The sequence below is a fragment of the Camelus bactrianus genome, chromosome 8 (genome assembly GCF_048773025.1).
Source record: "Camelus bactrianus isolate YW-2024 breed Bactrian camel chromosome 8, ASM4877302v1, whole genome shotgun sequence".
Taxonomy (NCBI): Eukaryota; Metazoa; Chordata; class Mammalia; order Artiodactyla; family Camelidae; genus Camelus; species Camelus bactrianus.
This window is the reverse complement of record NC_133546.1, coordinates 45,473,283-45,497,420: the sequence shown is the minus strand read 5'-3', so window position 1 is coordinate 45,497,420 and position 24,138 is coordinate 45,473,283. Positions and strand designations below refer to the sequence as shown.

Here is a 24,138-nt window from a genome sequence, read left to right as displayed (position 1 = left end):
TTTTATTTTTCTCAAAATGACATTGACAATAACTGCTCAAATATATACAATTGTAACTGATTGAAAGTTCTAATGTGACCATTAAGAAACAAATATAGAGCACTATGAAATATCTTCATTTCAGAAAATCTAACATTTTATATATTTTTTTGTTTATAGCCTATATAGTTCAGACCCCCGAGAATATGTCTCCAACTGCTGCTACAGAGGCTTATTCAAAAGCTTTGGCTGTTTGCCATGGACCATTGGACCACTATGACTTTCTGATCAAAGCTCGTGAGCTAAATGATGATGAAAATCAAAGAAGAGTCATACAGCGTTTGCAGAAATTACATGAGGACCTTAAAGGATACAGTATAGAGGCAGAAGGCCTTTTTTCAAAGGTGAGGTTTGCATGACATTAAAGATTGAACAGTTAAAAGTATTATTTTTTTCTAAAGTAGGTATTATTGTTTTTATTTACTATTGTCTATAATTTTGTCTATACTTACTAAAGTAAGTATATTGTCTTACTGCATTTTTGAAATGGACTAAATGCAGTAGAGTACAGTCATGAAACAGCTTGAACATTTCCTGCCAGTTCCTTTAAACAAGCTCTGTTGGATCCCCATTCCTGACCTCTTGATGTTCCATAGCTTTCTTTTACCATCAGGGGGATTCAAATAGCTTCATATTGAGGTATTTAAAAAATACCTAAATACCAGTCAAAGTGAAAACTTGTGCAGTTCAAACCACCCCCTCCCTAGCTCAGGCCTGACCCAGGATCAACAGTGGAAAAGGGGGAGTGACTTGTTCTTCTCTCCCCCTCCTTCTCCTTTCTTTGCTAGCCTGGCTTCTCTAGGGTCAGAATGAGAGGGATAGAAGATTAGAGTGAAACAACAGAGTCTTAAGTGACAGGTTAAGGGCCTTTTGTGTGGTAGATGCTGACATGTTAGCTCTTTTGAGGGGCATTTGATGGGTTCCTCAGGACCCCCACAAGGACCTCCACTCTGTGACTGACCTTCTGTGGAACACCTCGAACCATCGCATGCTGCTGGGATGCCCTTGCCCTTAGCCTTCTTCGGTGGGGTCCTTTCAGGACAGCTCTAGCCAGGTCACCTTTATGATGTCTGCTTAGGCCACAGGAAGTATAACATCTCCTTTCTCCAACCTCTGTTGCGTGGGCAGCTTCATTCAGCCTCCTGCCCTTGGACTTCTGCAGATATAAGAAACAGGCATCAGTCTTTGTCCTGTACACCTCCGTACTCCTGAGGACACACGCCAAGTTCTTCCATGAACTCTTCAACACCCTGCTATGGTAGCTAATTGTAGATTTTCTCACATAAACAAGCATCCCCCTGGGTGAGGGGGATGCCCATTTTGCCTTAATTCTAATCTCTTTGGATGCTTCTCTTGGGGAACCCCTGCACTTGGCATGAGGTTCATTTGAGGGAACTGCCACAGCATTCTTTACCCAGCTAACAACTTTCTACTTTGATTACTTTGGTTTTAGGGCTTTTTTTTTTTTCCTCTTTTTAAGTAATTCTTCCATGGATACAACTAGTGCCTCTCTTTAGTGTGTAGAGGAACCTGTCTCCCCTTGTCCTCAGCTTTGAGTTTTTGTTGAAATTATAGTACAACAGGAAAGCTCCCCTTCCTTATCCTACTATAGAAGCCATTGTCATTAGTGATGTCATCTTCAAATTATGAGGAATATTCATAGTAATAAGAGTTAGAATATGGTTCAATCTAAGAAACTAGTTTTCCTTTAATTGATTGGCCAAACCACTTCTCCCCTGCCCCCACACACAAATATTCTTTTATTATAAGGTCTTTAGAAGGAAGGTACTGTGTAACATATGTTAGTATTACTTTACTTAAAAACTAATGAAAGTAATATTACTTTTTAAAAAGCACTTGAGAGTGTAATGAAATAGTTTTATTCTTATATAAGGAAAAAGGCTGTCATTGTATTAACATCTTTTCATTAAAAGGAACAGAGAATCATTTAGGTTTGAGAAGGAGATGGAGATACAGAATAAGATTACATAAGAAAGTAGCAATGAAGGGCATCTCCATCACTCAGCCAGGCCTCACAGAGCCTGTGCCAGCTTTCAGCAGACTCAGTGACTCTGAAAGCTTTGATGACTTATAGTAGGAGGTACATGTTGATTCTCCAGTGCCCTGCCATTCACATAATCTGCTTACTGTTTGCTCCTTTTCCCCCATGTCTGTTTCTACTTCTGTTCATTCTATAGTTTCTCAATTCTCTTCCTGTATCTGTGGTTTCAGTTCCTGGGTAAGAATCTGACGGCCACCTAGTCACTTCATCCCTGTTTGGACAGAGCTTTCACACCAGGTTTTGAGAGGCTGCCAGTCAGCACAAAGATTGGATCTCTCTGTAAGGTGCCACCTATGGCTCCTGTGGGCAGGGTGATTTCCCTCAGAAGTGGATTGTGAGTGTGGGAGCCACTGTGATTGGCCAGTTCAGCACAATGGCAATAAGAAATAATTATGAGTTATCCCTTTTGATAGCCAATTTTTTCTCTTCTCCCCATATTTGCAAAAGTTTATAGGTGAGTCAAAAACTAAAAAGTTTGAAAAATATAGATTGCTTAGGTTACTGCATACCTAATTATAGTCTGCATCTCAGGTGGTCTTCCAAATAAAATAAGTTTGGTTATGTGTCAGAGCCAGGAAACAGGATTTTTTTACTTAACCAGATTTTTGTTGTTGTTGTTGTTATTTGAAAGTTTTATTGCTCTCATGAATTTTGCATCTTGTTCCTGGTCTAGCCCTCTCCCTTTTGGAAATACAGTCCCTTTTTTTTTCCCTCCTCTAAGCTCTGTATCATCCATAGGGCTCATCTTACCGGGGTGATGAACTTCCATCCAGTCAAAAGTATTCCGTAATCATTAACTTATCTGATTACTAATTCAACAACGTCGTTTTTTCCTTTAAAATTATTATTTTAATTCCCACACATCCACCTTTGATTTATGAATTGGCTATGCTGGGTCTGCCTAGTAAATAGGCAGCGATTTAGCAGTTAGTAAATGCGATACTTATTATCTAGAGGACCTGGTTTTATTGTGTAATTGTAACCTTATGTAAGGAGGAGATCTGAAAAGTCAGGTAGTTTCAAATGTGTCTAATAAAAGCTTCTGTTTGTTAAGTCCTAATGCATATGGTACATATGTGAACGAATATAGAGTAGATAGATCAGCATCTCTTTTGTAGTATTTGAGTTTCTTAGTTTCTTAAGTTTCTTAGTTTCCTGTAGCTTCTTAAGCCCACCAGATCTTTTTTTGTGTGTGTGTGGATTTATTCATTTGGTATAGACTTCACTAATAAGTTGACAATAGAGTCTGAACTGCTAAAATAAGAATTTTAGAAGGTAGGAGAAAACTGATTAAATTTTTAGGTAACTTACTTAGGAAAAGAAAATTTAAAATATGTATATGCATACAAATTATGGGACTTTGAGAAGAGAATATTGACATTAGGCCAGCTATTCACCCTGCAGTGGCCTCTAGGTGTTCAAGTGAAAGGAAGAGTCATACGTATCTCATTTAAAATCAAAGGCCTTTAAAAATGATTAAGTTTCCTGAGAAGGCATTTTTTTTAAAAAATTAACTGTACCACAATTGAAAAGCAAACAAATAAGCAACCCATTTAAAATATGGGCAGAAGAACTGAACAGACATTTTTCCAAAAAAAGGAAATGTAGATGGCCAACAGGAACATGAAAAGCTGCTCAACATCACCAATATCAAGGAAATGCAAATCAAAATCACAGTGAGGCACCAGCTCACACCTGTCAGAATGACCATCATTAAAAAGAACACAAATAATAAATGCTGACAAAGACGTGGAGAAAAGGGAACCCTTGTGCACTATTGGTGGGAATGTAAATTGGTGCAGCCACTGTGGAAAACAATATGGAGGTTTCTCAAAAACCCCAAAACAACCACCACATGGCCCAGCAGTTCCACTCCTGGGCACATACCTGAGAAAAACAAAAACATTAATTCAAAAAGGTACATACACTCTGCTGTTAACAGCAGCACTATTTACAATTGCCAAGATATGGAAGCATCCTAAATGCGTATCAATAGATGAATGGATAAAGAAGATGTAGCACATATATGCAGTGGAATACAACTCACCCATAAAAAGAAGGATATTTTGCCATTTGTGGCCCTTCATTAACTTTTTTTTTTTCTTTTTTGCCCTTCAAAACCCAGAATTTTATAACTGGCATAAACATTTGCATTGCATTAAAAACAACAAAATACCTAGAAATAAACTTAACCAAGGAGGTTAGCTATACTCTGAAACTGTAAAACATTGATGAAGGAAATTGAATATGATACAAAGAAATGGAAAGATATCTTGTGCTCATGGATTGAAGGATCAACATTATCAAAATAAGCCCACCAAATCTTTAACATTAAAAAAATCCCAAACATCTAGTGTAATTTGAATAAAACATATGTAAAAAGCTTTAATTTTGAAAAAGGAAAATTCGGACTGTTAGGTTTTCCAACAATAGAACTTTATTAATATGTAGAGTTCTTGATTATAGCATATGTAAGTTTAAGGTATACAGTGTTATGATTTGATACTTGTATACATTGCAAAATGATTACCATAATAAAGTTAGTTAACATCTATATCCCCTCACATAATTACTATTTCTTTTTGTGGTGAAAACATTAAAGATCTACTGTTTCAACAACTTTCAAATATATAATATTGTATTGTTAATTATAGTCTCTATGCTGTACATTAGATCCCTAGAACTTATTCATCGTATAGCTGGGAGTTTGTATTCTTTGACCAATACTTTGCCATTTCCCCTACCCCTACAGCCCCTGGTAACTGCCATTCTATGAGTTAGGCTGTTTTAAAATTCTGCGTATAAGTGAGAATATACAATATTTTCTTTCTCTGTCTGACTTATTTCAGTTAGCATATATGGGCATTTGATTTTGTTTTTGATGTAGATGTTTAAATACTCATTATAGTGGACTTCAAAAAAAAATTGTACTCCTAAGAAACTTTCTCTAAGGGTAAGCCATAATGTTAGAATAAAATACCAGCATTATTAATCAATGAGAAGAAATTGTGGAAGACTTTTAGGCTGTTTCACCTACATATGTAACAATGTTTTCTCTAATAAAAATTTGAAAAAGTTATGAGCAGATGACCATCCTATATGAGCAACATACTATGAAGAATGAGCATCTACGACTACTTCACTTTTGTTATCAAATAAAACTTACAGCCAGGTTAATCTGAGACATTTAATGTATGCATAATTGTTATTGTGCTATGAGGTAATTAGGCATAAATGGTAAGTGGTTCATGTAAATCACTATAATTAGAATTACTTTTACACAGCCAAATCAAGCATTTCTAGAGCCATGGAAGGAGAGAATTAAACAGAGTGTGGAGCTATTCTGAAAATCTCTGTTTCCATTAATCAGGGGGTTGACAGCAGCCAGGTTTTTTCATCTCTTGGGAGGAGACATCATAGCCAAAGAGACCTGGGAGTTAGGGAAGGGGAGAAGGGACAAAATTCCTTTTCTTTTTCTCCTGCTCTCCGCAAAATAATTGTTTTCCCCTAATGAGAAATTATTATTTCCAACTTTCTCTTACAACCTACCATCTTTTATTTGGATACCTCTCCTCACCCTCCCAAGACCAATGTACATAGCAGGTAGAAGACCTATGCTGCCTTAAATCCAGGTGCTAGGAGCTGGAGGCCGTGAGCAGGCTACCTGGAATGCTGGGCTGTGGACTTTTCTCTCAGGAGATGCAGGAGACCTAGTTATCTGGATCCCTTCAGTTATTTACCCAAGACTAGGCAGTTTGCTGTTTTCTCTCAGTTCCTCCCTTCTCCTCCAGCTAAGGGAGTCAGCACTTTACTCTCTCTGTTCCTCTTAGAACTGGCATTTCCTATAGGTGAAGTAGGTTGAGCCATGTGATTTAGGTAAAGCTTCCCTGATTCCTGGAACTTTATCCTTTAGAACATCATAAGCAACATTGAATACAAAATAAATGCAAAAAAGATGAGAAATATTTTTAAATGAATATTTTCTTCTACAAAATTTTTATGAAAACTGAAGCATTATGTCCTGGCTCAATGATGGCATTATCTGTAAGGAAGTGAGATTGGGAGTCAAACTACATTGTTTTTTTTGAGAACTAACACATGCCAAAGACTCATTTAAAGTCTGAAATTTGAGAAGCAGAGTGTAATGGGCCTGCTTTAGTCTCCAGAATGATTAACCAATATATTCAATTACATTTTAAGTTTCGTAATGGTTCTAAGAGGTAAAATTATGCCATCAACATAGACGATAATTTTTTTTTACTTTTTTCTTCCAGTTTTAATGAGATATATTTGATATAGAGCAGTCTTGAAGGGTCAGATTCCAAATGTGGGTATATACATCAAAATTAACAACATAAAACTCACAAAAAAATTAAAATATGTATCTATTAACTATTTGCTCCTGAAAAGGATCAACATCACTATGTTTAAAATCCTTTTTTCACATGTTAAAAAAATCGATTAAAAATATATTTAAGTGGGATCAATATCACTATGTTTAAAATCCTTTTTTCACATGTTAAAAAAATCGATAAAAAATATATTTAAGTTACTTTCACATATGTCTTATAATTAAGATGCTACTCTTGGCATATAAAATGGCTTTGTTATTTCAAATGCGTCCAGTTTCCGAATTGGTCATATAACAGTTTCAGTATTACAGAAATTCAGTATTATTCATATAATAATGGACTGTTAATCAAATTAAATGCAATGTTTACTATCTAGAGAGAATAATAAAATATAAACAATGCACTCAAGATTAACATTTGAATAAACTTTGTGAAATACTTCTGAGAATTATTATCCTATAAAACTTCCATTAGTGGAAAAGTATATCACTTAAGTAACAGCAATTTTTGAAATTAAAGTTGAGAACTTAAAATTACATATGAAGAGAGACAAAAAAAAAATTCAAGTTTCTTCTCAGATTCAGAATGTTCAGTGGTAGATTTGTGTGAAGATTGAATCAACCCTAAAGGTAATTCTTTATACTTTTCAGGATGTGGGAATGATGGGGGAAATTCTAGCACATAGGAGAGGAAAATCAGATTAGATTAGATAGTAGGCTAGAAAAATCCCTTGGCAGAAAGTATTTATGGAGAAGGAAAACAGAAGTCTCCATTTTAAGACTTGTTCACTTGGATCCACTGGCAACAAGGACTTGGAGTAGAAGTAGGGAGGAAAGTGTGGTAGCAAGTGTGAGAATCTGAGTAGAGGGCAGTGGAAAGATCTCTTTTTAGATATGGCCGACCATTTGGTTGAAGGGCATTGCTCTGTTTGGAAAAACCACATGATATGGTAAATTTTGATATGTATTCTAGTAATTTCATTCTTCTTGTAAAGTTACCAGTCAACTAATCTAGTTATGAGTTGTTTAGATTATTTTTCAGTTGTTTTTCAGTAAAATCTATTTTAGCCTGAAGTTCAGAGTTCTTCACCAGTTGCCTCCACATTTGCTATTCCTAAAGATTCTCTATGAAGGTGGCTTCTTTTAAGGGTAACTAAAAGAAATTATATTCTCTTTTAATAATGTTAAACTTTTCAAGAGTTAGATATTTGCCCTCAGTTAGTTTCTTAAGTTGAATAGTAATTCTGATTTTGCTTTATATAATTGATTTTTAACTGAGTGAAAACCTCTGTTTGGAAATGAGAGAACTATAAGAAAAACTGAGCAATTCCAACCCATGCCATCATCTCCTATGGAGATATGTAGATTTTAGGACCTGAACACACATTTCAGGCTACATTGCCACAGCCATGTGCTTCAGGACAAGCCTGAGGCACAGCTCCAAGGCTATCCATAGCTCCTTCATGGCAATGAAGACCACCACAGAGCTGCCTTCAGTTGCCTTTGCCTCAGTGAACCACAGAAAGCCCCCACAAGTATTTCTCCCTGTAGCACACTCCCACCTGGCAAGGGTGGCTTGTTAGCAGAGCAGATACAGGTGGTGCTGTCTTGCCTCCAGTTACCTCCCATTCAGTGCACTCTCTACAATATATCAAGAATGATATTTCTAACAGATAGGGCCATTGTCCTGCTTAAGGCTTCTCGGTGCCCTCCAGAGAAAGTACAAACTCTTTAGCGTATTCTACAAGGTCCTTGAGAGCCTGGTTCCTGCTTCTTGCCAGCCTCATCTGTCTTTGTTCTCTGCTGGCAATAAAAGTACCAGCTATGACAAGCTACTTGAACATCCTTGGACACAACTGGAATCTACTTTTGCCTCTGGGTCTTTGCCAAGGCTATCCTTCACCCCTCCGACCCTTTTACTATGACCCATCTCATTTTGCCTACCTGTTGACCACATGCTTCTTTAGTAAATACTGTGCCACTGTTTTCTGGCCCTCTAGGTTTGCAGAACCTATCTCACTGCCTGGTACAAAGTAAGTGCTCAATGCCCAATCCATGTTTCTGTAATAAATGAAAAAAATATGAAGATTTGAATGAATAACAAAGTCATCACTGAAGATTCATGAAATAATCTGCTGACTCTAAAGGCAGTTGTCTTGGTGGCTATTAGCCTGTCCATGTGTCTGTGTGAGAGTAAGATGTCTCTGTGAGTTCCTAACTTCACTTGTTTCTCTGTGGATGTGTTGGTGTTCTCATTTCCTCCATAATGTCAATTCTTTGAAAATCCTGGAGAAGCCTGGAAGGCCACTTTAATCCCTTAAATTCAGAATCTCTGCTGGATTCAGACTGAGGGATATTTTCCACATCCTTCTTTTGATTAACTCCAGGTCAGTCTGAGAATTATGCTTATGTCCTGGACATCCCTCTGGACAAGCAGTGAGCTGGAGTAGATCACACCTAGCATAGCTTCAATCAAGCTGGTTCAGAAATCAAATATCATTCAAGAGTGAGTAAATGTGGAAAGATTTGCTGAAGAACCTACTGCCTGTCATTTGTTTCCCACTAACAGATATAGACACTCAGAAATGCTTGTTGCTTGAATGCATACAGCATTAAAAAGTCATTTACATCTTCAAACTCTTACAATCAGAAATTGAGCCATTTCTTACGCTAGTTGTTTTAGAGGCTTAAACTCCCCTCCCCCCACTTGCTAGTTATTTAGATACTTAAAAGGCTTAATTATACTAGTAAACTAAGCAAATTGGTGTACTTTAGGTTACACGGGTTCTTTTGCAAATCAGCTGAAGGCGTTTAAAAAAAGATTTTCATTTAAAGAGAATTTATGGGTGCTAACATATAGTTCAGTTCTTTAGTTTTTAAAGAACTTCTTAGAAACCTGAAGTGATCTACTTTTATCAAAAAGTGGTCTATGTTGAGAATGATATAACGCTAGTTTTTAAAAGATGTAATTATACTCAGCATTCCAGCTGGAATCATTGTCTCTGATTCTGTCATTTTGGGAGATAATAATGGAATGGTGAGGCGAGTGGGGGGAAACAGGAAGTATTACTGCATTTTAAACACATTGAAAACAATGTTTTTTATTTTAAAACTCCACCCTTATTATCTAATTGTCCTAATGGAAATTATGCTGGACTAGCAGGTGGATACACCAGAAAGATGAAGAACATGCTATTTTAACTATAACTTTGATGAGAATCACCTTGGATTATTGTTTAATGCTAGAATTTTAATATCATAAGGAATAAAGGATAAAGTTAGAGTGATCAAATCAAAATATTTGGAATGATGGATGACCAGTGTTTACTTTGCAGATGTTAAAGGAATAGTTTGGAAAGCAATTGTCTAAAATGCAAATATGCAGATACTTTTGGAATAATTTTAGACTTAGTTCAAAAGTAAAAGTAATACAGTAATTAGTTGCCTTACCAAATTTTGGTTTTTGTTTTTCCCAACTTTTTATTTTGAAAAATTTCAACCATATGCTTAAAACCACTAGTGGGTAACATTTTGCCACATTTGTTTTCTGTCTCACTCTCAATAGTTTTTCTTTTTTGGGGGGTGGAGGGAGTAATTAGGTTATTTATTTACTTATCTATCTATCTATTTGTTTATTTATTTTTAATGGAGGTACTGGAGATTTAACCCAGGACCTCATGCATGCTAGGCATGCACTCTTATCACTGGGCTATACCCTCCTCTCCTCGGTAGTTTTTCTTTAATCATCTTAAGGTAAGTTGTAACATCATAACACTTGACCTCTAAAAACATCATTATGTATCTCCTAATAAGGACCTTCTCCTACATAACAGTATTACCATTATCACACCCAAGAAATTTGACATTGATGTAATGATACCTAAAATAGGGTCACCCAATTTAGCAAATACAAATACAGGATTTCCAATTAAGCTTGAGTTTCAGATAAATAATGAATAGGTTTTTTAGTATATGTATGTCCCATGCAATATTTGGGACAAAAATTACTTAATGTCAATCTGAAATTCAAATTTAACTGGGCATCCTATATTTTACATGGCAATCCTAATAACTTCAGATTTCTCAATCCCACTTCAAATTTCTTCAGTTATCCCTCAACTGTTCTTTTAACTGAGTGTATGTGTGTATGCATTTGGTTCCAGGATTCATGCTTTACATTTGATTTTGTCTAATAAAATTTTGGTAGAATAATTATCAGGTTTTTAAAAAATATAAACCACATGTTCAAAGATTCTTTGTGTAGAAATGGGCTTTTATGTATATAAAAGTTAAAACATAAATTTTTACTAAGCTTAGTGATTTGGAGTGCATCACCAAATGTATAACAACCAGGACCCCAAACACTTGTCACACCAGCACATTTCCTTATTGGACAATTGGTAATATAGTTACGTTGTTTAAAAATTTTTAAATCATTTTTCTGACATCTGTTTTTCTCATTATCCTCCCTTTTGATTTAGGTTATTATAGTAAGTCTCATAAACTTGAGATGCTCTCTTGGTTAGGTATATATGAGTTCAATTTTGTTAAGACTCCACATATCAGTTAATATGATATTTGTCTTTCTCTGTCTGATTTCTCTTAGCATAATGCCCTCCATGTTGTCATAAATGGCAGGATTTCCTTTTTTTTTAAATGGTTGAATAATATTTTTTTGTGTGTGTGTGTTTATACACATATATATACACACACAAATATACGTATAACATTTTCATCATACATTCATCATTCATCCATCATTGGACACTTGGGTTGTTTCCATGTCTTGGCTATTTATGAGCATTGGGGTACAGATATCTTTAAAAATTTTTACTTATTTTAAGTTTTTGGGAGGAATTAGGTTTTTAAGTTTATTTTATTAAGATAATTAGATTGATTGATTGATTGATTGATTGATTTAATGGAGGTACTGGAGATTGAACCCAGGACCTTGTGCATGGTAAGCACACACTCTACCACTAAGCTATACCCTCCCTGCTCCTTTACTCTTCTTGTGTTGTGGCTAGTGAGTCCTCTGGTGGAAGCACATCTGCTCCTCTCTAAATCAAACTTCTTTTTTTTTTTTTTTTTAACATTTTTTATTGATTTATAATCATTTTACAATGCTGTGTCAAATTCCAGTGTAGAGCACAATTTTTCAGTTATCAAACTTCTTAATAAAAAGGAAAAAACCCATATATATTTGGTAACAAATTAAAACATTATAAGGGAGTGCACAATTAAGTCCCTCTTATCACCTCTGTTCCCTTTCCAGAGGCATTCAGTCTTGTGGAGCCCTCCAGAAATTTTCTAAGCCTATACAAACAATTGGGTATGTGAATGGATGCCCACACATTCTTACTTCTTTTTTATATAGTGGGACCATAGCATACACACTGGTCTGTACTTTTTATTTTTTAACTTTAACACTATATCCAGGAGACAATCCCACATCAGACTTGCCTTCTTCTTATAAAAGCTACCTAATTCTTTAAAATTCCTTCATATAAATGTTCCACAATTCAATAGCTTTTGTTAGTGTTACAGTATTCTATCACATGAATATACTGATATCCTATCCTATTAATGGACTCATAACATATATTGTTAATGAACTGTACATGCATCTTTGTGTATATGCATGGGTACTCCTGTAGGATAAATTTATAGAAATGGAATTGTTAAAGGGTATGTGTACTTTACATTCTGATAAATAATGCCAAGTTGCCTTAAAGAGATTATAGCAATTCATATTTTTACCAGTTTCTGAGCCTTCCTGTCTCTCTATATCTTTGATAATACAGTATCCTCTCAGACCTTAGATTTTTGTCATGGTGATATTTCTTTATTATTTTAAGTCACACCTCTTATTTTGAATGAGATTAAGTATTATTTCAAATATTTAAGCCATTTGTATTTGTTTTTCTTATTGATTTAAAAATCTTTTGTTTACTAAGGAAATAAATTCTTGTCTGTAATAAATATTGTAATTTTTTTGCAATATATTATTTGCCTTTTACTTTTCTTAGCTTTCTTCCCCCCAAACAGAAATATTTAATTTCACTGCTTTTAATGTGTCTCTCTTTCCCTTATGGTTTTTGGTTTATGTCTTGCTTTTAAGACATTGCACTTTAAAGCTGTAAAAATAAGTTCATAGGAAGACATTTACAAAGATGTTGATGAGAAGGATTACAAGAAAAGTGAAAAATTTAATTTGATGGGCCATGGTTCTTAAGAAGGTGGTAGAGGAGGTAGGAACTAAGATCCAGAAATAAATAGAAGGTTGCATTGGAAGAGGAATCATCTTCCTTTGTCATAGGAGGGAGAGAGGGAAGGATGGGTACAGCTATGGGAGGTCGGGATTGCAATTTCATATGGAAAGTTGAAGGAGTTCCAACCCAATGCCTTCTGTTTTCTCTTTATGAAGAAGTAGACATCTACTGAAAGTAATGGGGGAAGTGTAGTTTAGTTTGAAGGGAGCTGAGAAGGTTCTAGAGAATCATTGCAGAGACAGAGAGTGAACTAACCAGTGAAACAGACTTGTTGACTAAATGGAGGGACACTCCTCAGAGCTTTCAGAGTATTCTTAGCAGTCTTCAAAAGTCCAGGTATACGTGAGGGAAGGTCAGTATCTTAGTATGAGATTTTTTCTATTTTTAGCCATCCTTCCATCATTTGTTTCTAATTTTATTCCATTATGGTTGCAGTACTGTGATTCTTTGGAATTTACTGAGGCTTCCTTTATGGCTTAGAATAAGGACTATCTTTGAAATTGTGTTCTACATTCTTGAATGTATTCTTGATTTGTTTGGTAGAGTTTTATAGATATAAAATAGTGTACTTTAGTGTTGTTCAGATCTTTGAGAGGATTGTGTCAAAGATGTGGTGTTTCTTTTTTCATGGTCCACAGGTTTGGATGGAAGCAGATATCAGTATGTGAAGTTTGCAGTCTTCAGCGTGAGTGAGTGGGCTCTATGATTAGGCATGCAGAAGTAGGCAGTCAATGGGAACTCCCCTGTGCCCTGCCCTGTACCCAGCAGATAAGGAAACTGCAGGTTATACAGTTGATGTGGCTTACCCAGAGTCATACATCTAATAAGTAGCAGAACCGGAATTTGTACCCAGATCTTTTGGGATCAACTCTAATACTCTTCTGCTATATCTCTTATGCTTAGTGGTGGTAGGTGATAGTTTTCCTCTGTTTTCCAACATCATCCTTAAGGTTATTTACCATGTGCACAATCTATAATACAGTATCATTGGATCCTTATAAAAAACCCATTAGAGAAAGTGTCATCATCCTACTTCACAAATTCCCTAAGATATAAGTATCATGACAAATCTTACAGCTGGTCACTAGAGAAACTTATTCATGTTCAGATTTTTAAGTCTTTGTCTAGTGTTAAGTGTGTGTATTTTTGGGGTTGGGCGTGTATCAGAGTCCTGGCAGAAAACTGTTCAGAGTAGATGTTTCAAATAAAGACTGAATCAAGAGATGACTTAGAGAGTCATGGATGGGCAGGGCAGGCCTCAGGCAGCAAGTAAGGGATGGAGAAGTGGAGGAGGCTGACAAGAGCTAGAGCTGTGCTGTGAGGACCTAATTGTTCCTGAGGGATGCAGCTCTGCTAGTGACACAGCCCCAAAGTAGGGAGGAAACAGAGAATGACCCGGATTTCTCTCTATCCCCTCCCTCCTATCCCCTGAAAGTAGTGCCTCCCAGGGGCTGAGCCCTGCCAGGAACCAGCCAGCAAGGTTAGCCCCCTGAGGAAGAGAGCAGGCGGAGGAGGCATGTGGAGATGGGAGGACATTTGGGATGGAGAATCCCAGCACTGAGGAACTGTGCCAGGATGGAGTGCTCTGAGACATAAAAACACATTACAGGAAATTAAAACATTGAGAAAGGAAATTTAATGGACTTGAAAAATAGGGTAAACTGTGAGAAAGTGTAAACTAGGAGCATGTAAATGATGTGGGTTTCTGTGTGAGTTAGTTATTTTCAAGAAAACTGTGTGAACCTAACTTTCCTTGAATTCACTGCTATGAATAATTTTAAAACTTCTTTAGGACCCATTTTACAGCCTTCTAAATAGTCTTATTGTTCTCCATTAAACCCCTGATTTTCCCCTTCAAATACAGATTTTTAAACCCCTGAAACAATTTCAGTAATTTTTGGAAGGCTGAAATTTTATTAGTAGAAAATTAGCTTGCTCTCCAGGTGAAAATTCTTGGAGTATATGTAGTATAGTTTAGATAGACAATATCTAACGTCTGTCATTAGAGGAGCGTCCATTTTGTTTATGTTTATTTAGAGTAAAATCTGCATCTTAAACAGTATGCCATACTAGATATTTGTAATCTGAGATGTTTGACGATCTTTTCCTTTGGTACTCTACAACCATATCTCAATATCATCTTCTAAATATTGCCATAAATATAATACAGTATAATATAAATTATATATGTAATATAATATTTGCCAAAGTGCTCTTTCAAAAATACATTGAACAAAACAGAAAATGGAACCAAGTGAGATATATATATTTTGCAGCATTGAGTTCTTCCCATGTCATATTTTCCCCCATCTTTGTTAAAATTTTGCCTTGAACTTCATTTATTCAGTATATTATTGATTATATCATGAGTAGGCCCAGGACTATTCCTGTGAAGTGTGTTGTGAAGAATTCTCAATTGACACTCCAGTTACTTAATATAGAAAGTTGCTTTCAAAAGATTTCTAATACATAGAATATACTTAGAGATTATTAGTTTCTATGTTTTCCAGTTTGAAGCTGTTTAAAATTATTGAGGAGGATAATGCTTTTTTTTTCTGGCAAGTTGATAATGGAATAACCAGTGTACAAGAATAGTTCATATGAGATATTAGAACAAGACAAATTAAGAGGTTTTAGCAGGAGTAGAATTTGTTTTCAATCGAGATTTAAGAATAGTTGGAGAATTAATGTACAGAGGAACACAGAGAAGGCATCCAGCTGGCAGAATCAAAGCAAAGAAGATCCTTTCGCTGAAACCATGGTAAAGGTTCTTCTGGAAGGGGCATGCTGGAGTCAGAGGCTGGATTTATAGAGAAAGCTGAGGGACAGCAAAGTGAGAGAGGTTTCTGAGGCATGTTGGAGTGACTGGACAGATTATAAAACAAAAGCATTATGTAGTAGATCCTGAAATTCAGCTTTTGAGGCTGTTTTCTGTCAAGATATTGACTGCTCTAGTTGGTGCTAAGTGGTAACCTTTGCCTGTTCTTACCCTCTGTGAGTTCTCTCGGCTCTGGCTTGCCTTGGTTTTTGCACAGGTGTCAAGGAGTTGTCATAGAGTTTGAAGGTTACTCTTCCAAGTGGGGCAAAATTCAGGATGTAATTTGGGTTGAAAATAGTATCAGGCAAAGAGAAGTTCCATTTTGTTTCTTCCTTAGAGGCCTTCATTCTCCTGTTTTGGTCTGGACTTGATTGCTTTCTAGACCTGCCTGTGCCACTGTGGTTCTGGAGCAACCCTACATCTTACCAGATCTTTCCTCCCAGGATCCTCTGTGTTTCCAGGAGCATAGGTGTTCCTATTTCTGTTGGGGAGATTTTTTGAGACTCTCTATGCATGGAATGTCAGTGTCCCATTTTTATGGGAAAAATGATTGAGTCAGTTAGATTGGAAATCATTGCCCCTCAAATTTTATTCAAGTTTTTATTGGTTCTTTATGACCTGTTCCCCTACCCACCTCTCACCTTCCACTGCCACCTTGGACATTTGTAGGATTTTCTTAATATTTCTGGCAGCTGAAATTTCAGGATTGTGACTTGTTATGGGTCTTATTCCTCTCAGTGTGCTGGATGCTTACTCTTTCCTTCCAATCTTGAAATCTAGTCCTTCAGATCTGAGAAAAATCTTAGATAATTTCATCCCCTCTTTTTTCTCTCTTTTCTCTTTCTGGGATTCCTTTTGGTCAGGAATTAGACCCCCTGAATTAATTCTGTAATTTATTTTCCATCTTTTATTGTTACTGTCTATTTTTATTTAATTTTTTTTTTTTTTAGCATTTCCTCAAGCTTATCTTCTTATCTGTTTTATGGAATTTTATTTCTTTTTGGGGGTGGGTGGAGGTAATTAGGTTTACTTGTTTATTTTTTAATGGAGATATTGAGGATTGAACCCAGGACCTCATGCATGTTAAGCACATACTCTACACTGAGCCATACCCTCCCTGCCTTGGAATTTTATTTCTGCTACCATATTTTAAAATCTGAAGTAGTACTCTGTTTTGTTCTTAATACTCCTTTAAAAAATTGCATGTTGTTCCTGCTTTGTAGTTTTAATAGCTTCTTTTATTTTCCCCAGCATATTAATTACTATTGATTACAGTTTTATTTTGAAGTTCCTTTTTGCCTTCTGTGTAGTCTCTGTTTCCTCTGAGTTTTTTACCTCCTGTATATTTGCTCTGGTCTCCAATTGTCATAATGGAAGGGTTTTTTTCCCCACAAATTTTTGTTGATTCTTGGCTGTCAGTTCATTTTAGAGTCTTTTCAGATATTAACAAGCTGATTGAAGGCTCCCCCTTAAGAGGTTTGTTGACTAGTGTGCTTTAGTATATGGTGATCTGATAGGAACCCAGTTCTTTCTTTGGGAGAAACCCACACATAAGTGCCTGTGAGCCTTTTTTTCTGGAGACAGTTTAGTTTCTCCAGAAAACGTCTTCTGATCCCTTGCTTGCCAGGAATAAGCTCAGCTGTCATTGTTTGGGGAGCCCATTTTGGAAAGAGAAGGAAGATTACAGGGTTAGTAAATGGTGAAAGGGATGTAAACTGCAGTCATGTGGCTTCAGAGCCTTTATCTGAGCTACTTTGATTCTAACCTCCTATTTTAAAACCTAAGTGGGGCTTCATGTCCTTTTACATCAATTTTTTTGTACTTGCGTGCAATAACTCGTTTCAGTCCTGTGCATAGCATGGTTAGGAACACTATCTATATGATGATATTCAATGATTTCTGTATTAGAGATTTATAATTTGTTCTTAATTTGCAGCTTTTTTCAAGGAGAAAACCTCCAAGGGGCCTGTATGTTTATGGAGATGTTGGTAAGTGTGTTAAAATAAGTTTTAAGTGAGGGGTCCAAATAGAAATTTTCCCAGCTTTCACTCAGGGATAATTTCCATTTCTATCCCTCAATCCACTACCAGTAAGGGAATAGGATGAGGCAAGGTAAAACAGGAGAAGAGGAGAGAGGAGTGCAGTTCCCTTAGTTTTTACTTTTATTTCTCATAGGGTGTGATTACAGTGAAAGGCAGGATTAGCTAGCATGTTAGCGTGCAAACATTATTTAATGTATAAAGTGAGTTGATCTCAGGGAAGGAAATCATTTCTAGATAGGTTATTAGATAAATCAGAATTTCATTGCTCAGTGCTGTTTGACTCAGCTTAATACTTAAAAATACTGTTCATTTTTACTTTCAATTTTCACTAATATTTCTACTCATAACCTAAGCACTTGTCCTCAATTTAGTTACCTTTAGTTTAATGATGAGTGGACATTCTTAATGCATGAGTGGTAATATTTCCTTGGTCTCCCACTTCCATGCATTGGGTACAAAGACTCACATTTTCTTGGAAACCTTATGAACTGTCACTTACTTTCTAGATTTTCCTAATCAGTTAATGTCTTGCTTCTTCCCCAACTTAATTCTTACTGGAGTTGTCTGTTTTCTGGTTTTTATTTCCTTCAAACAATTCCTTTTCTCTTAGTACTAAACCTCTCCCTGGTTACCACCTTCACTGATGTCACGAAAGTGGCTCTTCCTTCATCTGGACTTAAGGCTTTTCAGTCACTTCTTTATTGGCATACTCAAAATGCACATTTAATGTCACAAGATCTGTTTTGGTTCTCAGCTAATAAATAAGCTTCAAGCTCCCCTTTAGCCATAAGAGATTTGCATTGTGAGGAAGTGGTGGCAGAAGTTGATTATCTTGGTAAGATTTTTAGGATAAGAAAAATAATAGGAGTTGAATAAGTAGTTACACTGTCTCAAATATTAAGCTATTCTTTTCTGGGCCCTCCCTCTTCTGATTTGTTTATTAATGCCTCTAAATGCCTGTTTTACATTTACAGGATTAGCAAATCTAGTGAAAAAAAAAAGAGTTGTTTAGTTCACAAAAGTGATTGTTAGAGATTCTTCAAGTTGTTGAAACCTGTAGATTTAAAAAATGTGAAAGAAGCTTAAACTATTCTTTTTCTTGGGTCATTGGTTAATTAGTATTTTTGAGACCAATACTTCTTATTTAGAATGTAATTTATACCAGGTACTCAATCGGTTTTATGTGTCTGTACCTTTGGGTACCACTAACAGATCTCATTCTGTTGTCATCTCTCATTTTCTGCCTCTTTGGAGAACATTTACTTCCTATACCTTCACTTTCATGTTCAGTCATTGCTAAAATCAGAATCCTTGTTTTTCTTGCTATCTTAACCACTTACCCATAAATGGAGATGGTTAGTAAAGCACAACGGTTTCCACTTCTGCAAAAGGACTTTAAAAAAAAAACAACTATGAAAGTTGTTAAATTTTAGTTTGGAAAATACAACCATATTCTAACAAATTGAAGGGAAGTATAATAAATGTAATTCATCTGAATGTTTGAAAGAATTAGAAAAGATGTGATAACGTGGGATAGTCACATAAATTGGGTGTGTGACAATCTTGGGCTAAGAACATCTTCACAATGTAGAGAGGAGATGAGAAAGGAATTCTGAAACAGGAAATGAGGTGAACATTTTGGTGGCCATACTCAGTTTAGCTTAGAATACTTACAAAATAGGTAATAAAAAAATAGGTCAAATTCTTATTTTGGGAGGAGCTCTCTGGCTGGCAGAATGGCCTCAGAATGCCTTCGCTAATGCTTATTCTTTATTATTTTTCTTTTTTAGACTTGGGAAATAGTTATTAAGAGACTTGATGGAAAAGAAATGTCTGTTGCTTATCATCCCCTTCCCTCTCCTTATTCTTGCCCTTGGCTTGGGCTTTGTCATGCCCACTTCATGCTACTCTTTCTTCATAGGTGTGCTGAGATGATTGACTCAGATAGATCCTCACTCCAGGGAACCCCAGGAGCACTGATATCATCATGGTTCAATCTTGAAATGAAATGTTTTGATTAATAAAAGCCTTAGCATACCTTATGCAAAAGCCAAAAGCTGCAGTAGTAGTGTTTGGCTTCATTCTTACCCTACAATTGGCTTTCTTATAACAAGATTTCAGCTGTTAACTAGCAGACTGAATGGTTAATGATTTCTCCCATATATCAGAAAAGAATAAAAGTATATTTTGTTTTCTGTGGCCTCCTGGTTTAACCTCACCTGTTTCACATTGATAATTCCACCAGTGGAAAGGTAGGCTGGTTTTAAGGTTAGGAGTTGGAAAGCAAAATTCTGGAGTGGGAGGCAGTGATGAAGAACACTACTTCCAGCTCTTTCTGCAGGACGTCAGCTGTGAAAAGGGCACGACTGGAGGGGGCTCTTGAGTAGTCCTTTTTGGCTTCCTAACTATAGGCTTAAATGTTAGAATTTAAGAGTTTTAGGTTTTACAAATTACTCTCCTGGTAAGAATCTTTTGTTGAGAAAATTACAGGGTTTTAGTTTGGACTCTTTGGGATCAAAGCAAAACTGTGGAGTAGGTGAAATTTAGTGTTGGTTTCTTCCCTTCTTTTTTTTTTGGCAGCATCTCCTGTCCTCATTCTTCTAGTCACTAAACAAATGTTTGTTGAGCACCTGCCTTGTGCCAGGCAGTGTATTGTTTCTGGAAATGTAATGGTGAATAAAAGCAGACACAGCCTTTGCTCACCCTAAGATTACAAACTGTTGCAATGGCTTTGAAATATTTTTGAACATGACTCACAGTAAGAAATATATTTTATATCCTGAATTAGTATATGCTTGGGTGTATACACACTGTATTTGTGTGTGTGTGTATGTATATGTATGTATATATATGTATGTGTATATATATATGTGTGTGTGTGTGTATATATGTGTGTGTGTGTGTGTGTGTATATATATATATAAACTTATTTGTTTTGTAGGATTTCCTACAACCTGGATTTTGCTGATGCATCTCTGTGGTGTGATATGAGTCTTCCAACTTTGTCTTTTTTAGGGTTGTTTTGGCTATTCCATGGCCTTTGCATTTCCATGTGCATTTTAGAACTACCTGTCAATTTCTTTTTAAAAAAAATTCTGGGATTGTGATTGAGATAATGTTGAATCTATAGATCAGTCTCTACAAAGAATTGGTAACTTAAAATATTGAGTCTTCCAATCTATGAGCATGGTACATTTCTTCATTTTTAAATATCTTCTTTAATTTCTTTCAGTAGCGTTTTATAGTTTGTAGTACAGAGATCTGATATGGTTTTTGAGTAAGTTTATTCCTATATATTTTATGTTTTCTAATGCTGCTGCAAATGGTATTGTATTTTAAAATTTTAATTTCTAGTTGATCACTGCTAGTGTATAAAATCAATTGATTTTTTTGATGACCTTGCTAAATTCAATGATTAACTCTAGTGGTTATTTGGTAGCTTCTTCAGGATTTTTTGTGTACACAATCACATCTGTGAATAAAGACAATTTTACTTTTTCGTTTACAATTTTTATGCCTTCTAGTTCTTTTTCTTGCCTCACTGCACTAGCTAGGAGCTCCAGTACAGTGTTGAATAGAAGTAGTGAGAGTGGATGTCCTTGCCTTGTGTCAAATTTTAGAGGAGAATGTTTAGCCTTCACTAGTGAGTATGAACCATTGTTAAGTATACAGTTCGGTGGCATTAAGTACATTGACGTTGTTATGCAAACATCACCACTATTCATCTTCTGAACATTTTCATCATCCCTAAATGAAACTCTGTTCCTTATTAAATAATAGCTCCCCATTCTATAACTCACTCTCTGCTAGTCCCTGGCAACCACCATTCTACTTTCTGTCTCTATGAATTTGATTATTCTAAGTACCTCATGTAAGTGGAATCATGTAATATATATCCTTTTGTTTCTTGCTAATTTCACCTAGCATAGTGTCTTCAAGATTCAATCATGTTATAGCATGTATCAGAATTCTATTCTTTTTTAAGGCTAAATAACATTCCATTATTGTATATGCTAATTTTGTTCATCTATTGATGAATGTTTGGGTTGTTTCCATCTTCCGACTATTTTGAATAATGCAGCTGTAAACATTGATGTACAAATATCTATTTGAATCCTAGCTTTCAGTTCTTTTGTATGTATCCAGAAGTGGAATTGCTGAATCATATGGTCATTCTGTGTTTAATTTTTTGAGGAATTGCTATTTTTCATAGCAATTTACTATTCCATAGCAAAATACTATTTTCCATAGCAGCTGCCCCATTTTACATTCTCACTAGCAATGTACAAGGGTCTCCACTTTTCCACATCTTTATCAACCTGTTATTTTTCTGTTTGTTTGTTGTTTTCATAATAGCTATCCTAATGGATGTGAATTGGTATCTCATTGTAGTTTTGATTTGCATTTTTCAAAGGATTAGTGATATTGAGTATCTTTTCATTGTAAGGTTTTTGCTTTTGCCCTTTGTGAGGTTGAGGAAGTCTGCTTCTTTTCCTAGTTTATGGGAGTTTTTATCATGAATGTGGGTTGAATTTTGTCAAACATTTTTTCAGTTGTTAGTATTGTGTGATTTTTATATGTTGAATTTTATTTTGGCAAGGAGTTTAATAAATTGCTTGCATACCAGCTGATTCATTTGAAGTATTTTCTTAATTGAACATTTTATTGAGATAATTATAGATTCACATGCAATTGTAAGAAGTAATACAGAGAGATTTGTGGTCATTTTACTCATGTCCGCCATGAGGCATTTTGCAAAATTATGGTCAACCAGGATATTGACATTGATAGAATTCACTGATCCTATTCAGATATCTCCAGTTTTACTTGTACAGTCATACCTCGGTATCCATGGGGGATTGGTTCCAGGAGTCTCCCAGGATACCGAAATCTGGTAATACTCAAGTCCTTTATATAAAATGGCATAGTACAATGAATACAATCGGCCCTCTGTATCCATAAGTTTCACATTGGCTGTGCTGTACTCTTTTATGTGTATTTAGTTCTATGTAATTTATCGCCTACTTAGGTCCATCTGTCCACCACCACAGTCAAGATAATGAACAATTCTGTCATCACAAGAATCCCTTGTGTTGCCTATAATTTTATAACCATACCTACTCACTCTTCATTTTTACATCCTGGCAACCACTAATGTGTTCTCCATTTCTAAAATCCTGTCATTTCAAAAATGTTATATAATTTGAAAAGTACATACCTTTTTAAGACTGGCTTTTTCTCTGCTCAGCATAATTCATTGGAGAGTCATTCAAGTTGTTGTATGTACAGTATCTCTGGAAATTGTTCATCTTACAGCTTCCTGGTGCCTGTTCTTTGCCTAACATCATGGAGTATCACCCTACACATGAGCAGCTAATATTCAGCAAAGACTCAAGAGTGCCCTTTCATCATGTAGCTTCCACCTCTCTGGCACTTTGCCTTGCAAATTTTACCTGCGTTTTGGACTCCTATAATTCTGATCTCTCTTAACCCAACTCATTCAGACCTGGGTGTTTTACTTGGTTTCACCTATTCTGTGCAGCAATCTGGAAGGTGCCTCCAAGCCAAAAGCTGGAGTGATATAGGGCTACTCTTGCCTTTTCCTTTATCTCGGGGATCAGAGCCTTGTTTTTTTTTTTTTTTTTTCCCCAGAGTCTAAAACATTAGTTTCATAAATTTCATCCAGTTTTGTAGATGTTTATGTTGGGAAGGCAAGTCCAGACCTAGTTACTCTCCCATGGTCTCTCAAAAGTTTCCATTTTCCCATGTATTTGTAAACCTTTCTTCCTCCAAGGTTATACAAATGTTGACACATATTGTCTTCTAGATCTTTCATATTTTTTATCATCTTGGATTCATCTGGAATTAATGTTGGTGTGAAATGTGAGGTAGGGATATAGTTTTATTTCTTTTGCAAATGGTAATTTGTCTTTAACAATTATTATTTTTCACATATACTGTTATTATATATACTTATGTCTACTTGATTGGTTTAGTTGATTTTTAAAAAATCAACTGAAATTTAATAATACATTTTTTATAGGGATGTTATAAATTTTATTAGAATTTCAATTTTTTAAAATTGAAGTATAGTTGATTTACAATATTATGTTAGTTTCAGGTGTACAGCATAGTGATTCAGTATTTTTGCATGTTGTATTCTATTATAGGTTATTAAATGATAATCAGTATAATTCCCTGTGGTATACAGTAAATCCTTGTTCTTTATCTATTTTATATATGGTAGTTTGTATCTGTTAATCCCATACCCCAAATTTGCGCCTCCCCTTTTCTCTCTCACCTTTGGTAACTATAAGTTTGTTTTCTTTATCTGTGAGTCTGTTTCTGTTTTGTATATACATTCATTTGTGTTGTTTTTTAGGCTCCACATGTAAGTGGTATCACACATTATCTTTCTCTGTGTGACTTATTTCACTAAGCATCCATGTTACTGCAAATGGCAATATTTCATTCTTTTTTATGGCTGAGTAATATTCCATTGTATAGGTAGACCACATCTTCTTAATCCAGTCTTCTGCTGATGGGCACTTATG

The 24,138-nt window shown here is 35.6% G+C and overlaps 1 protein-coding gene and 1 non-coding gene across 9 annotated transcripts in view; one reads left to right on the top strand and one right to left on the bottom strand.

Moving 5' to 3' along the window:
• The window catches only part of AFG1L (AFG1 like ATPase), a 202,560-nt gene that overhangs the window by 40,912 nt on the left and 137,510 nt on the right, over positions 1-24,138 (top strand). For 7 of the 8 annotated variants that reach the window (XM_074368540.1, XM_010965390.3, XM_010965389.3 and 4 more), the window contains 2 exons: positions 160-383; positions 17,479-17,530. In XM_074368540.1, coding sequence (XP_074224641.1) covers positions 160-383; positions 17,479-17,530 — 276 coding nt within the window. The remainder of the gene's footprint in view (positions 1-159; positions 384-17,478; positions 17,531-24,138) is intronic. The other variant, XM_074368543.1, reaches the window with a different exon arrangement.
• TRNAG-ACC (transfer RNA glycine (anticodon ACC)) lies at positions 11,375-11,447 on the bottom strand. Its single transcript has one exon. It is a non-coding gene; the product is annotated as a tRNA-Gly (tRNA).